The sequence below is a fragment of the Drechmeria coniospora genome, chromosome 03, assembly GCF_001625195.1.
Source record: "Drechmeria coniospora strain ARSEF 6962 chromosome 03, whole genome shotgun sequence".
In the NCBI taxonomy this organism is placed as follows: Eukaryota; Fungi; Ascomycota; class Sordariomycetes; order Hypocreales; family Ophiocordycipitaceae; genus Drechmeria; species Drechmeria coniospora.
The window spans coordinates 5,397,485-5,413,850 of NC_054391.1; the positions used below are offsets into that span (position 1 = coordinate 5,397,485).

The 16,366-nt window shown below is 59.0% G+C and overlaps 4 protein-coding genes across 4 annotated transcripts; 1 reads left to right on the plus strand and 3 right to left on the minus strand.

Annotated features, from left to right (window-relative positions):
* Positions 1–593: 593 nt before the first annotated feature.
* DCS_07184 (uncharacterized protein) lies at positions 594–2,094 on the minus strand (the record flags this gene model as incomplete). Its single annotated transcript, XM_040804470.1, has 2 exons — positions 594–947; positions 1,000–2,094. 2 exons carry the CDS (start codon positions 2,092–2,094, stop codon positions 594–596), a joined length of 1,449 nt encoding a protein of 482 aa, XP_040654574.1.
* Positions 2,095–3,200: 1,106 nt separating this feature from the next.
* On the minus strand, positions 3,201–4,386 carry DCS_07185 (putative pirin; the record flags this gene model as incomplete). The annotated part of the gene is made up of 2 exons (XM_040804471.1): positions 3,201–3,942; positions 4,013–4,386. 2 exons carry the CDS (start codon positions 4,384–4,386, stop codon positions 3,201–3,203), a joined length of 1,116 nt encoding a protein of 371 aa, XP_040654575.1.
* A 2,217-nt stretch (positions 4,387–6,603) lies between these two features.
* Positions 6,604–7,226, minus strand: DCS_07186 (perilipin MPL1-like protein; the record flags this gene model as incomplete). The annotated part of the gene is made up of 2 exons (XM_040804472.1): positions 6,604–7,095; positions 7,164–7,226. The coding sequence occupies 2 exons, from the start codon at positions 7,224–7,226 to the stop codon at positions 6,604–6,606; spliced, it is 555 nt and encodes a 184-aa protein (XP_040654576.1).
* An 8,219-nt stretch (positions 7,227–15,445) lies between these two features.
* DCS_07187 (uncharacterized protein) lies at positions 15,446–16,357 on the plus strand (the record flags this gene model as incomplete). Its single annotated transcript, XM_040804473.1, has 1 exon — positions 15,446–16,357. One exon carries the CDS (start codon positions 15,446–15,448, stop codon positions 16,355–16,357), a length of 912 nt encoding a protein of 303 aa, XP_040654577.1.
* Between the last annotated feature and the right edge of the window lie 9 nt (positions 16,358–16,366).

Consider the following 16,366-nt stretch of genomic DNA (forward strand, 5'->3'; position numbering starts at 1 on the left):
TCCTCACGCCCGCCCCTTGTCGTTGCCCGACGCTGCGAGCCGTGTAAACGACGTTGTGAGGACGTGTGTCGTGCCCGTGGCGTGGCCCCTTCACCCCCCTCCCATCGTCTCGACGCGGCCTGGTCCGTTCCATGGGAAACCGTGCTCGACGAGACGGAGCGACGATGACGAGCTCGGAGAATCGCCATCACGTCCTCGTTGGGACCCATGTGTTCTCGGTCGTACCGTCGACCGTCTCGGGCATCCTCGTCTCGTCTCGCCGTCGTCGTCACATGGCCGCCATGTTTCACCACACCGCTGTCGCCCGTCACGGCTCACGCGTCTGCGGCCGTGTGTCCGGCACCGACGGCGAGGCTTCGATCCCATGATGGCTCTCATTTCCGCGCCATGGTCACGGCAAGCCGCCTTGGACACAGACGGTCATGCCACCATCGGGCCGGTTGGCTGATGGTGCCGGGCACGCACACGACGTGAGAGGAAGAAAAAACGCCGGCCTCGACGGACGTGCCGCTCGCTCCCCTTTCTCGTTTCGCCGCCACCGCACACGCTCGTTTACTCGCATGCCCGGCGAACCCTTGCTAAGTCTTTGCTTCCTAGCCTTTGTCTGAACGCACCACTCGACCCATTACCGTCAAGATGAAGTCGATCGTCGTCGGTATCAGCATCCTGGCAGCGGCAGCCACTGCCCAGGATCTGTCCAGCCTCGCCTCGTGCGCGGTACGTTCTTGTGACTCGCCGACGGCCGTTGGGTGCCGGAGCTGACGCGGTGCCAGCAAACCTGTCTGAACAACATGAACTCGGCCGAGAAGGCCAAGGAGCTCGGTTGCAGCCAGGGCGACCAAAAGTGCCTCTGCTCCAACAAGGATTACATCTTCGGCATCCGTGACTGCTCCAACGCCGTCTGCGACGGAGTGGATGTTGCCAAGATCCTTGCCTATGGCACACAGCTCTGCGCTGGTGAGTTTGATTTTGCTCGGCACCGAAGTCGACGGTCCTAACATGCATGCAGGTGCTGGCGTGACCATCAACGACGGCGGAAGCGGTGGCACCGGCACCGGCACCGGCACCAGCGGCGGCAGTAGTGGCGGTACCAGTGGCGGTACCAGTGGCGGTACCAGCGGTGGCACCAGCGGCGGCACCAGCGGCGGCACCAGCGGTGGTACCGGCGGCACCAGCGGCGGCACCAGCGGCGGCACCAGCGGCGGCAGCTCCGGCACCAGCGGCGGCAGCTCCGGCACCAGCGGCGGCAGCTCCGGCACCAGCGACGGCAGCTCCGGCACCAGCGGCGGCACCAACGGCGGCACCAGCGGCGGCAGCTCCGGCACCAGCGGCGGCACCAGCGGCACCAGCTCCGGCGGCACCAGCGGCGGCACCAGCGGCGACAGCGGCACCAGCTCCGGCGGCAGCAGCAGTGGTACCAGTGGCGGTACCAGTGGCGGCACCAGCGGCGGCACCAGCAACGGCAGCAACGGCAGCAGTGGCACCAGCAACGGCGGCACCAGCGGCGGCACCAGCGGCGGCACCAGCGGCGGCAGCAACGGTAGCAGTGGCAGTGGAAGCAGTGACGGCACCAACAACAGCGGCAGCACCAACAACAGCGGCAGCAGCAACGGAAGCAGCGGCGACAACGCTAATGTGCGTTTTTACCCTTGAGCCAAGCCCCCGTCGTTGTGCGCGGCGTGCTAACACGCAGCAGAATGGCAACGGCAATGCGGCTGCTGCCGGGTCCGTGTCCACGATCGTCAGCGTTTTTACCTCTGACGGCCAGGTCGTGACGAGCACCATCGTGTCGACGGCACCAGCGGCCACGACCTCGGCCTCGACCTCGGCCTCGACCTCGGAGACGACCTCGGAGACGACGTCCAACTCCGCCAGCACGCCCACGACCATGGAGACGAGCGCCAGCTCCACTTCCTCGAGCACCAGTGCCACCACGACCACTTCTTCCGGTTCGGGCGGTTCGGGCGACACCACGTCGTCGTCGTCGAGCTCCGGTCTCGCTGTACGTTTGCGTCCCCTTCCTCGATGGCGTATCTTAGTGCCCGCTGACACGTGCGTACAGGGACCCCAGATGACAGCCGCCCCGGCCGGCATCATTGCCGCTGCCGGTCTCGTCGCCCTGCTTCTCTAATTGGCTTGTCGAATCCACTTTTAATATTCACGCTGCACATGTTTGATACAATATAATACCCGTCTATGCCTCTTCATTCCCCGACGCCACCTCGTCGACTTGGCCAGGGCGTGCCCGCACGCGACCGGGCGCACTTTGGCGATGCGGATGGAAGGGTTTGGGGACAAGACAAGGGAATGTCTGGTTGATGGAGGACTAATGAGGCAAATTGACTTTCTCTCTCTCACTCGATCTCGCTCTTGATGGCACCTGACGGTCAATGCGTGAGCGTCGAGTGAAGTCTGGTTTGCCGCATGACATGTTTTCTCAGCATGCACATGGTGAAAACTGTCTGGGCGTGCGGGAGGCGGGGGGTGGCGAGAGGGGGGTGGGGAGAGGCGAGGCGAGCGCTGTACGCGACGCTGGTTGGCGCCGTCTGCCGGGACTCTGGCCATCTACGACTGGACTCCCTCGACCGACCCCTCGGCACACCGCACTCCCAGACGGGGTAGTCTGTCTGCTTCGCTCTCGTTGCTCGCAGTTCATAGTAGTAATAATTCAAGACGTATTTACAACAGCAAAGCGGCCTCGATGCATACCGCGATGTGATGAATAGTAGAATAATTCAAGACATATTTACAACAGCAAAGTGGCCTCGATGCAGACCTCGATGTGATGCGCCGTGTGTGGCGAGACAGACCTTGACGCGATGCACCATGTGTGGCAAACAAGGCGGCCAACACAGCAGCAACTGGCTGGAGAGGCTCGGCGTCGTCCCTCCCTTTACCGACGTGGAGCAACGACACCAATGCATCACCGGAAGCACCCGAAGCAAAGGGTCGGCGAGAGAAAGAGAGATGCATTTCGAATTTTACTTGTTCATCGCAAAATATATACAAAGCTTGTACACACCCAAGGACCAGATGGGGCATTTTCGGTTCTTCAAACTGCCTGATGCCTGCCTGGCATGTATCCATCCAACTGTCCTCGTCCCGTTGCGAGGCCAAATACATGAGCGACGATCGGCACGTCGACATGGCCAGTGACGATGCGACGACGAAAATGACAAGACATGAACGCGAGCAAGCAATCAATGCACCATGGACTTGCCAATCTCGCTCTCCCAATCCTTGGCGCGCTCGAACCCGTTGGAGTAGGACTGGTAGTCGGCAATGGCCTGGTAGACGGCTTCCTTGGAGTCGAGGACGAACGGGCCGTACTGGACCACCTCCTGGTCGAGCGGGGTGCCGGCGACGATGACGAGCCGGGTCGAGCCTTGGGCGGCCGGGTCCGACTCGACGTGGACGACGTCGCCGGCCTGGTTGAAGACGGCGTTGTGGTACTGCTCGACCTTGGTCCTCGCGTCCCCCTCGCCAAAAAAGGCGTCCCCCTCGAGCACGTACGAGAAGGCGTTCCAGCCCTTGGGCAGCGGCTGCGTGACCTTGGCGCCCGGCCGCAGGACAATGTCGAGAATCCAGACGGGCGTGTAGGCGAGCTCCTTGACCGAGTCGACCCCGTGGCTCTGGCCCGAGATGACCTTGATGGTGGCCTTGGCGTCGTCGACGTCGACCGAGGGGATTTCGGCGGCGCGAAGGTCGCGGTAGCGGGGCTCGCACGCCTTGAGGTCCTTTGGCAGGTCCACCCAGAGCTGAAGGCCGACGTTGGGGCTGCCGTCCGGGTTCTGGCGCGGCATCTCGGCGTGGACGATGCCGCGGCCGGCCGTCATGAACTGCAGGTCGCCGGCGCTGAGGGAGCCGCGATTGCCGGCAAAGTCTTCGTGGTCGACGCCCCCCTCGAGGAGGTAGGTGATGGTCTCCTGGCCTCTATGGGGGCTGTTTTTTCGCCTCGTCAGCAACAATTCAATTATATCAGCGACCGAGGGCGGGGAAGGGTACAACATACTGGTCGGGGAATCCAGCGCCGGGCTTGATGGAAAAGTGGTCGAGCATGAGGAAGGGGGAGAAGTTGCGGAGGTTGTGGGTGCCGATGGATCGACGGACGCGAGCGCCGGCGCCCTCGGCCTGCTCGATGGCGAGGAAGACCTTGCGGATGGCGCGCTGGGCAACAGCCATTTCGGCAACGGGATTGGGTTCTTGGGGATACTGGTTCTTCGGCAGGAGGCCTCGAAGCTGCGTCGTGGGCTGGTTTGCACCTGCTTTCCGTCTGATGTCGCTGTTGATGAGAGCGTCTGCTATGGCGGAGATGTCGAGGAAGAAGAGGAGCACCGAGGCCAATGCAGCGAGGATGGCGAGTGTGTAATTGGAAACACGCTTCATCGAGGACGGGGGAGGCTCGAGGGTGATTTATAGACGACGTCGGCGTTGCTGCGGCACATGGTAGGAGGTGCCAGAAGTCGGCGGAAGAACGAGGCAGGTTTTTATCTGCCATGGCGTTGGGGAGGGCATCGGCTGCGTCAAGTAGTCGCAGCAGGTACGTCAGCCATTAGTGATGCTTAGGAATCAGTCAACGGGGGCGGGAGATCGATCGTCGAACCCCACACGCCCCACCTGGCATCGGTCCTGGACGCAGGTAGCTGTACATGTACTTGTACTCGTGGCTACTGTACTGTACTTACTGTACCTACAGGTACAGTACAGGTAAGTACTTGATGTACTAACAGTGCAACTGCTTGTATGTTATACAGTACTTGTACTGGACATGGTGCTTGCGGCGTACTGGGAGCACGCCACAAGTACATGTACACTGAGAGGACAAGTACCAAGCACCGCATACCCGTTGACTCCGTACAGTAGTAATTAATACCCAAGTACTTACTCTGTGTGTGCTGCACATGTAATCATGACAAAGGGCACACCTGCTTGTACTCGGTACATCATGCTCGATTATCCCCACAGTCATTGTTGTTGTGCACAGTCACAAATCAACCGAGCTTGTTTGAGATAACAGACAGCATGCCAATGACGATGGAAGCAATGCCTTGCATGTGTTCGTGGCATCCATCCAGCTGCGTGTACCTGTTGAGTGGAGCGTGATCGCGATAGCAAGTCTACGGTAGCAAGTCGGCGTATCTATGTATTAGTACCTGCTGTGGTTTGTTGGGAAGACGAGATAGGTGTTCTGGTGTGTAGTTGCAAACAGGTACCCTGACAGTACCACGTCCCCACGTCGGCAGTCTGTCAGTTTGTCACTGGCAGCAAAGTTCCGGTAGCGTCACGTGATGATTTGTTATCGTTGGCATTCCTGTCCAGAAGCCGCCTCCAGAATAGGCAAGTACATGGCACATGTACACTTTGGCTCCATTACTAACGCACTCATAAGCATGCTCGCCCGTGTAAGAACTTGCACTGTAATTACTCCGTAGGTGTGCAAGTAAGTACACACAGTAGTACCGTAGGGAGACTTACTTCCGTACGTACAGGTACGGTGAGCTTTTAGGTAACAAGTACAGTAATATACAGCAAAGTGCTAGTTAGGTGTACTTATGCAAGTACATGTATGGAGTACTCCGTACGGAGTGGTGATATTACTGCACAGAGCACCCCCGTACGGCGCCGCATGGACTCCGTACTGCACGCAACATTACGAGCTCCTTCGTAATCATCGTCGCCTCCAGCGGGGCCGAGGACCCCCACACCAGACGAACAAAGTCATCGACGGCAACCAACGACCCGTGCTCACGGACGGCCTACGGGCCAGCCTCACATCGACGACGATGCTGCCCGCCGGCCTTTTCAAGCGTCGAAATACCTCGACGTCGGCATCGGCTGCGGCGGGCGGGTGCTCGGTTTGCTTCCAACAAAAAGCCGTCTCGCGACGCCGAAGCTCGACGCTCGAGGCTTCCGGGAGGCTCCGGCCCGTCACTGCCGGCCCCTCTCGTCGGCCCTCTCCCTCCCTTCACCGTCCGCATGCAAAGTCGGGGCCTGGGACGACGGGACTTAATTCTATTACATTTCGCTTCCGTACTGGTTGTCATCAAGGTGGGGTCGGCTCGGTCCACGCAGAGAGTCCGACACCGACAATTCCTCGGGCGTCTCCAGCGCTGCGTCCCAATAGGCAGGTGACTTTCAGCCACGAAAGAGGCACCTCCTTCGCGGCGGCGGTGCCAAAGGAGTCACGTCATCCGACGGCGGAGGGGAGAGAGAAGGGTGGGGAAAAAGAGACATGGCTGGGGAAAGGCGATAGATACACGAGACAATATCATTGAATGCGAAAAACAAACATGGCCGACAGACCGACGGTGTGAAATCTTCAGCCCACCATCCGCTCCACCCTCGGAGCAAGAGCCGTGTCGTGGCGGGTGCGCAACGAGAACGCCAGAGGAGAAAGGGAAAAAAAAAAAGGTGACGACGGTGGTTCGTCAAACAAAGAAGCCCGACGGCGGCGCGGGAGAGGGTAGGTCGGGGGGGCTCGGACGGGTCATCGTCGTCGTCGTCGTCGTCGTCGTCGCACCGTCCACGCGCGCGCCCCCCCGTCTCCCGCGGCGAGTCGGGACGGGAAAAGGTGATCCGATCGGCCCGGTCGCTTTTTCTCGCCTACTGCTGCACCTTCTCGCTCACCAGCTTGTTCGCCTCGGCCTTCTTGGCCGAGAGGAAGCTGCTGAGCCACGAGAGCGTCTCGGTGCTGACGACAAAGGCCGTCGAGACGGCCGCCTTGCCCTGGCCGACGAGGCCCTGCTGCTCGTTCTTCTTCACCTCGGACGAGTAGATCTGGAAGACGCGGTCGCGGCCCTCGATCGACTTGCTGTAGGGCAGCAGCAGGAGGCTGCACGTGTCGCTGTAGAGCTCGCTCGTCGGCTTCATGACGATGGGGAAGCGCTCGTCGATGCGGTCAAGCGTCTTGTCGCCGATGGAGTCGGCGCGCTGCACGTAGGGCGAGATGAAGCCGTAGGGTTTGGCGAAGTAGGGGAGGACGGGGCGGGCAAAGGTCTGGTAGGCCGAGTCGCCGAGCTTCAAGGACCGCTGGGCGTACTCGTTGGCCGTGACGGTCGTGATGCCGTCGCTGATGAGGGGGTAGTTGAGGATGTGCTGCCGGTCGAGCGAGCGTCAGCCAAAGGCACCTTTCGCCCGCCGCCGGCGCTGGACGATGCACGTACCTGGAGAAAGGCCGAGTTGTGAACGGGGCTCGCCACGTCACCGTTGACCTGAGGGACCGCCATTGCGCGAGAGCGGCTGCGAGGCGATGCGGACGAGGGGTGCGGAGCGTGGTTGGTGCGGTGGTGCAACGAGAAGCGACGACGGTCGACAGGACGAGCGGAGCAGACGACTTTCTTTGCTTCGGGAGGCGGGCGCTGTCAGGCGAGGGAGAGGTGACGGCTGGGCTGGAGAGAAGGGGAGAGCTCGGGGATGAGGAAGAGGAGGGGGAGACGGGAGATGGATGGACGGATGGGAAGAGATGGGATGGATGGACGGATGGAGGGAGAGACGGGGATCGGTCGGTGTGGGAGCGTGCGTCGGGAGGAAGGCTAAAGACGACGAGGACGGAATCTGGGACGCCACACGGAGGCGAGAGCAGGGGAAAGTCGTCGTCGAGATACTTATAGAACCAAGGACGCAGCGAGCCAGCCAGCGAGTGGCAGGCCAATACGAATCGCCGCTGGCCGTGGCCCTGGCCTGTGCTCGCCGCGAGCATGGCATGTGAAAGTCGGTACCTGCTCGCAGCCCAAGATGCCGCGACCAGGCACTAGCGGTGCGGTATTCCATGGCAAGTACTGTACAAGCAAGTACTCCGTGCATGCAAGTACTTGAGTACCTACTACTTACTTACATACAAGTACGTGCCTGGGTACTGAAAGGGAACGGAGGAGCACCGAGTGCCGCGGAGCGCTCGCTCGTCTTTCTGGGCTCGAGGCGCCCGCCTTCTTAGCCCTTGTTCGTGGACAACGGACGGAGGATAACGGCAGGGTTGATAGGAGGCAAGTAAGTACATGTACGTCGTGCAAGTAATTAGTACATGTACGTACATACTTACAGTACTCGAACATGTACGTACAGCACTCTCACACGCAAGTACAGGTACATATACAAGTACTTGCAGGTGCGCTTGAGCCTAGGTACAGTACTGTATCTCTGCTCAGAGGCACCGGTGCGTGTACAAGTGCGGCAAGTACATGGGCCGCGGACGGAAAGTACACCCACCCTCGACGACTGTACTTGTACATGCGATGGGTGCGTGTGCCCGCATGCGCCGCCGGTATCGTTCTGCGGGTGCAAGTACCCTGGTACGCAGACGGGCATGCGCTGTACTTGCGCGCTTGTACTCGTACGCATGCGCAAGTGCTGGCGTCCAAATCAAGCGTGCTGTGCTCCGAATTGCCGCCTACGGACGACACCGGCGCTCTTGCACGTGTTCTGACTGCTAGGTGCACAGTACTTACTGTAGATGTAAGTAAGCAGGCGTGCACCCGTTCATTTGCATGCACTGCACAGTACGGCAAGGGCATGCACGTCCAGGGCGGGGGCCGACAGTGACAGGCCCCTCTTGCCCCTGTCGTGGGCTCAGGACGCAGCAAGCCCCGTCGCCCGACCCTGTTGTCATCGACGGCTGGTTCCCACCACCCTACCCACCGGAGCTCCTCTCCACCGGAGCTCTCCTCCCTCCTCCACCAGCTGCCTGCCGACAAACTGGCCGCCCAGTACCCACCGGCCGCGGCGGAGCGACCGACTCCCAGCACCGTTGCACATGCACTGTGCTACGGACCAGCTGCGGCGCATGTCCGGTTCCTGGCATGTGAAGATTGATTGCTCGCCATTCGACCCAGCCGCCACAAGCACGGGTTCGGACTAGTGACGTCCTGGTGGGCCATGCCGCATCTGCCGTTAGTGGTGCCAAGTACATGCCCATGTACGGAGCAAGTACATGCAAGTAATTACAGTACGGAGCAGTTGTACTTGCATGCAAGTGCAAGTACTGTACTCCGTAGACGTACAACCACACTTGCAACTAGTACAACTACCTACTAGTAGTACTGTACGCTACAGCACAGTAATAGCACCCAGCGTGCCACATGAGCACACCTGCTCAAGGTCCTGGATTTTTCGCCCATGCCAACGCGCCCACCAAATGCCTGGTACCTGCCATGGATGCATGTACAAGTATCCGTACTTTTACGGAGTACTGATTAGCATGTTGTGCACCTGCTTCCACCCAAGTGTACCAGGTGGCTTCCGCAGTGTCCGCACGTGCAAGCATGTGTACTGTACGCGATGCATGCGTACACGTAATGCTCCGTGCTGCATAATACAGCAGGACAAGCAGGTGCTCATGCTGGTAGGTGTCCAGTGTTCCGTACACCACACCTGCATACCTGCCAGAGTGCGACATGTACCGAGGGACGAGAAAAAAAAAATAAAACCCTCCTTCTGCGGCCTGGGAGGGACATGGGCTTCCGGTCGGTGTGCCACACCCACGGCCGCAACTTGTCGCATTGGCTGGCCGTGGCCTGACAGGCGTCGTTCCAATCTGGCCAGTGCCCCGGGCCACGGCTGTGTCGTCGGCGGCAGGTCGTCGGATGGGGTGCTTGTGGACGGGAAAGCTGCTGCGCGCAGCCAAACTCGTGGCAGACAAAGCAAGCAGATGTCGGTGCGCTGTGTCATGTTTGCGTGCGGTGGGGGAAAGGGAGAGAGATGTCGCACATGTAATTACAAGTAATACTGTATGGAGTACGGAGTAAGTACAGTACAGTACCTGCACCTACCTACCTACCTGTACATGTACGCGCCCAAAGGCGTGCTCGCAAGTACATGTGCTAGCGGTACCTGCGCGGCCATGTCCAGCTCGAGGCGGTAAGCAACCGGAAGGTACACGCACTGTACCTGCCGCATACCGCCGTGTACCGGTCCCGCGCTCCGGGCGCCGTACACGTACATGTACCTGCCAGCCGCTTTGATTCGGTGCCTGGTTGCGTGGGCGCGCAGCTGCGTGGCGTGCCATCCATCATCCGAAACAATGCGGCGATGCAGCACAACAATTCGGAAGCCACCTGTGCTTGGGCATGCTGGCACCGCATCTTCTCTTCTCGTACCCGACGGGGAAGGGGGGTTCTTATCGCACGCGGCCGAGCAGGCAAATCAACATCTTTTGCTTCCGGCCGCCTTCCATGGTGATTCGTGACCGACGACCTCGCCACCGTCCGTCCCCCCTTTCCACCCTCTCGCATGCTGCAAGGTTCACGAAACAGGTGCTGCTTCGTCCGCCCGCAGCCGCCATCGTCATGACTCTGCCCGTCCTGCGGCGTGGTGGAATCCGGCACCACCCCCGCTCCCCCCCCCTCCGCCGTCCTCGACACCGTACCATTCCCCCCCCCCTCGTGCCTCCTGCTGGCCGTCATGGTGGCGGCGTCGATGAAGCCGTGGCGTCAGCCGGAGCCAGGAGTCGTCGAGCAAGTAAGCAGTGAGCAGCGAGCGGCGAGCCGCGGGCCGGGTTGCCGCGTCGTTGCATCGTCATCATTCGCCATGCCGCGGGCGGCACGATGTCGCTCGCTCTTCCTCGCCTCCGTCCGTCCGTCGTCATTCTCGGATCGAGCACCGGACTGCGCAGTTCGGCGTCTCGTACGAAATCAACCTCTCGTGCGTGCCTAGGTGTGCGTGTGCGCAGGTGGCCATGAGGCCATCGCCCGCAGGGCCATCCGGCAACTGGACGACGTGCGGGTTGCATTGTCGGCTTCCGTCCTGAGTGCGCCCTGCATGCCTGTCCGAATGTTGGCTCGGGAGTGGACAAGAGGCAAAAGTCCGGTGGGATCCCTGCCCTGGCGTGCGAGTGCAAAGTACTGTGTGAGATTCGACGAGGACGAGGACAATTCGACGACGGTGCTCCGTTGTCGTCGCCGGACGGTGCGCACCGTAATGGCACGCCCGTCTTTTTCCTTCTTGTTCGTGCACATGTACTGTACGGTGCTGTGCATGTACTGTACGAGCAAGTACTGTACTTGCTTGCCTGCCTGCTCGTCCTCGTCGATCGGTGCATGCAGTAAGCAGCCACCCGCAAAAGGGCCCGGACGGTCGAATCGCTTCACGAGCGTTGCAGCCGAGTATTTCGACTTGGCCATCGCCACCCTCCTCGGAGCTCGTGGTTTTCAAGCGGCACGGTATGGTGTGGTGTATTACGGGCTCCTGCGAGGAATACTTACAACTATGCTGTACAATCATGTGCGCGGCCACTTTCGCCGCACGGTACTCTGTCCATGTCCATCGATTGTGCTTGCCTTGTCCTCGGCGTGAATCCCAACAGCGAGGAACAAGAAGGAAGGATGCCTCCCCCTCTTCGGAACATGTACAGTAAGTCGTTGTAATCATAATACGGCAGGTACAAGTACGGAGCATGGCAAGTGACCCTACACTTACTTGCATGTATACATACATGTGCAAGTAACAGGAATACTTACTTACATTGTCAAGTGCGAACGGCGTACGGCATCTTATTGCCACCCGGTGCAAGCACCTCAAGCACCTGCCATTGAACACTTTCCTGTACATGCAAGTACTCTGTACGTGCAGCGCACTGTATGTGCGTCCATGTACTTGCATGTACTCGGCACGCCCACACGTGTACCTGACTACCCGAAGAAGCAGAGCTCCGTACCGCTTGGGGGCGTATCAATACCTGCGTGCACATAAAGGCCATTCGAATCCGTACCCGACGAGTACAGTACATGCATGTACAAGTTTCCGGTTCTCGTTAGGCTAAGAGTGATGAGCATACTTGTGCTCCGTACTCGTACTTGCAAGTACCTGTACTGTGCTGTACTTGCGACGCAGGGGACGATCGTCCTGAGGCAGGCCTACCCAAGTACTGTACTTGGGCTGGCCGTCAACGCCTCCAGTGACAGGCCCTTCGACCCACCGTGGTACGGGCACTGGCCACCGTCACATGCGAATCTCGAAGTGGATACTCCGTCCATCCACCCACCCACCCATCCGATGGAATATCTTCATCCTCTTCCCTTATCTTCCTTTGCTTGCATAGCCAACAAATCTGGCCCAGTTCGAGCCAAGGTGCCGAGATGACCGTATGACGGACGACGCAAGACGCACCAAAAGTCGCGCGAAGCAGAGCCATCTTGCTCGCGTCATTCGTGTGCCACAGACCCGTCCCTGTCCATGCCGTGTCCAGCGGCGCTTGCGGGACGAAGGCGACGACGTTTGTCCGCCATCAGCCTCCTACAGCCTAGTGGGTTACATTCATCGACTGATATACGGAGTACATCAACATGGACGCGTCTTCCGCGCACCCGCATCTCCGGGCTATAATACCTTTCCAAGGAGTTGTTGTTCTTCCCGCCTCACGGCTCGTATCCGGCTCGGGGCCGAGGGGGGGGAAGCAGCCTCGGAATGGACAGAGACCCAGATGACCCGACGGTGGTTGTTGTCTTGTCACTTCGGCTTCGCCTGCTCACGTGTCTGACGTCCATTTCAAGAGGGAGCAAGTGAGTATGCACTGTACAGCACTACGTACGTGCCGAGGACCTACTGCACACGTACATTACATTCACGTACGTGACCGACTTGCAGGTATTACCACCAGAGAGCATCAGTGGCATGTCTCTGCAACTTGTGACTACTTCTTGCAGTGCGAACAAGTACGGACCACGGACTACACTTGCATGCATGCATGCTGTCTCGCATGCTTGCGTTCAGAGTACACCTCGACGCGTGCATGTAGCGGAACACCTACGGCACCGTGGCCAGTGGGCCTGTCGGCAGGCTGAGAACGCGAGGCACATGCATCCGGACGCGCCCGGCATGAGGCTTCCTTGGTCCTGTCGGGACCGCCTTGCTGCCGTCTCATGCCCGCCCGGCCCGTTCTTGTTTCTTGTTTCTTCTTCTTCATGGCTCGCACGTGGTCCTAGCAGCCTACCTATTGCAGCAGGGGTTCCGCTCGGTAGGGAATGCATGCTACTGATTCAGCCATCGTCAGACGGATCAGACACGACCGTTTGGTGTTCTCGTTGTGGCTGTTGTTGGCAACTGCTAGGCATCTACTCCGTACTCCGACGAGCGTCCGCCTACATTGGGCGTGGAAGTGGTCAGCCAACAATCCGGACTTGGATCCCGTTGCAGGTGCCTTTACGCGACGCTCCCACTGAGGGTTGACGTATTGACGTCCGCATGGCCCCCAGAGTGCAGCCGACGACGGTTGCTTGCCGACAGAGCAGGCTGCGTCAAGATCAGCTCACTCGCTGCCACGTGTACCGACGTAACTGCTTCGTAGAGGGCATGCCGGCAATTTCACCAGACTTGCGGTCATTTTTCTCCTCCCCTTTACTGTAAAATTGGAGCGAGCAACTACTTACACGCCGCGGCAATTGCCATTGCCGCCTATATCGCCCTGAGCTGTTGCTGCCGGGCGATATTTCGTTGTCTGCGGCGTGTACTGTACTTGTGGTCTCTGCATCATCAAGGGGTACCTTTGGATCACACTCGTCGAGGATGGGTTCAAGCTTATTCGAGGTGATGGTTGTCTAAAGGACTATGCATCCAAGGTATTTTCGACCGAGGTGCAGAGCCATCCATCTCGGTACCTCTCGCAACCGCGATGCTGACTGGTGCCAGTTCTGCGGCACGGTGGTACTGGCGTGCTCGGCTTGCATCCGGTTGGACCAACGCGTGGTCAAGCAATTGTCAATGCTCGATCTTTCCAAGGCATCAATCCATTTCAAATGAAGTAAGCAGAGCATGAATACCACATACAACACGACGTCAACAAACAATATCAAAGGTCGGGCAACACCACTCTCGAAACAATCGACAAAGGATGTAGACAAGAGCCTGCGAGTTCGGAACTACCAGGCCCCCATATCCTCTCATGCCACTGCGGGAATCTGCGGGTAGAGCTTGATGTCTCCATCGGTGACAAGGAAGCAAAGGAGGACAACTGCAGCTTATGAGTGCGAGTAAGCTCCACCCCTGCGCAAGGAGTATGCCGAGTATGTACTCGATATGACGTCTCGACGAGATGCCTACATTGGAGTGTGTCCAGCACAGGACCGAGCAAGGGTCTACGGTAGGGAGTACAGCTTTGAATACTGTGGCATTCAAGACGAGTCGACGGGCCGTAGGTCGAGCAGCACAGTCTAGTGCCAAACCTGCGGCGTCTTTGTTCTTGGTGCCTTGTACGGACCGCCCGCCCATCGGCATCTTCGACAAGCTCGCGCCCGAGGGAAGGGCGCATGCGCTTCAATAATACCACGAGAATATGAGCTCGCTGCCGCTCAACGTCCGGGCCTTGAAAGGGTTTCGATTTCGGCTTTCTAAAGGCATTCAGAAGACGGACGAGGGCACAGAGGGCTATGCACAGCCACTTGAGCCGTGGCGAGGAGGTGATTTGATACAGGGTAAGCCAACTTGCTAGTGAAAGATATGCGTTGTGGTACCCAATGGGAGGTGGAAATAAAGAGAAAAGGGGGCTAATAATGGTCAACAGACGCTTGTGTTCATGCTCGTAATGTACATGTATGTATGCAAGTACGTAGTAAAATGTCTGTGTGAGGGTGCCAACGAGGAGGACCATTCGTCGCATTCTCGGATTTGGTACGAAATCCAACCCTAGTAGTTTACGAGTCCAGGTGGTGCATCTAGCTACGACAACCATTTGTCAACGTTGTGCAACCTCCCAAGTAGCCGACTTTGGGGTGGGAATTTCCCAGCATGTCGATGCCGCCTGCGGATCCGTCGTTTCCACAATGCCGATACCTTGTGCCAAACTCCCAAGCCTGTCCCGACAAGGGCCTTGTCGTTGACAATGAACAATGCACCTACGCAACTTGCATGTGCATGTGCCCCTCATGGCTTGCGCTTGGCTCGATGACAACTCGGCAATTGTTCGACGCTTCTTTTACTGTCAGACTGCCCGCTGATGTCGAAATGATGGAGCCGCCAGCGTAGGCTGGTTCGTTGGCAAGCCGGTCTTTCTTGTCTCGCTTGACAGACGCCACCTAGCGTTGAATTCAGATGGAGCTTGTTGCTCAGCGGTTTGATGACGTCGTCTGCAGGGTTCGATGGTGACCTTTCCGGAGCGCAACTGTCTGAACGTCGTCAATCCACGCCGCCATCAAACTGTGCTCCGATCTCTCAACCATGCCATGGCCGAACCAGGGTGAGGTTATGATAACCGTGCACTAACGGAAGGAACCCTATTTTCTTGCAAAGTAGGCGTCAGCGTTGCGCCACGGAGGTTACGTCTCGATAGCAAGGCCATGCCGGAGTCAGGAATGATGGCGTCGGCAGCAATTCATGCTCGAACTTGAGTGTATTGGAACTGCATCTGCCGTTCATCGGCCACTTGGAGGGTCGCCGAGAGCGTGGAAGGAAAAGGTATATAGAGTACAGCAGCATTCGGATGAGACTGCTAACCCGACATCCTGCCACCAAGTCATCCACCATGAGCACAACTCGGTCCCCATTCGGCTTTCGCCTTGAACCGAGCACGCAAACGTCGAGACAGCATCCCACGAGCGGCTACCTGCTGGCGCATGTTCCGGTGACCATGTCGGACGACGACAAGACGCTCAGCGAGACCATCATCGAGGGAGCGACGGCCATGGAGAAATGCAAGGTGATGGAGCCCATCGCGGCCGAGGTGAAGAGCCTCGTGAACGAATACGGTGAGGTGATTGACGGCATCGGCACCGTCTTTGCCGTCGTGGACGTCTTCTGGAACATTTATTCGAGCATGGAAAAGGCCGAGGATCCCGCCCAGCAGCAGGCCATGGTGCAGCAGATCACTCGCGCTGGTGCGTTGCCCTGCGTCGTTGCTCTTTCCTCTCCGTTGCTCCTTTCTCCGTTGCTCCTTCCTCTCCATTGCTCCATCCCCCCATCTCTCTTTCCTCCCTTGTCCCTTGCGCCTTCCCTCTCCCCGCGCCAATGCGAGCAAGGGAAACCCGGGCCGATAGATGGGCCGGCGGCTGATGCATCATGTGGCGGCGAAACAGTCGACGGCATGATTACGCGGGCAACGGCCGAGATCAAGCACCACACCAACCAGAAAGAGGTCTCGGCCGCCGTCATCGCCGTCAACGCCGTCATGATCCTCTATCGCAACCTGCAGGGCGTCGTGCGGTGCAAGTTCACCATGGACAAGTGGCGGCGCGGCATGACCAAGGCCGTCGTCGACGAGGCCATGTACGAGATGACGCGCCTCGTCGGGGTCTGGGTCCTCGTCGTCCGCGGCTTCGAGCGCATGAGCGACCTCTCCTACTCGCCCGGCATCGTCCACTTTCACGTCGGCGGTCACGGTCGGCCCGAGTTCACCAAGTCCGGCACGCAAGACTTGCGCACTCGGCTCGGCACTTGAAGAGGGGCA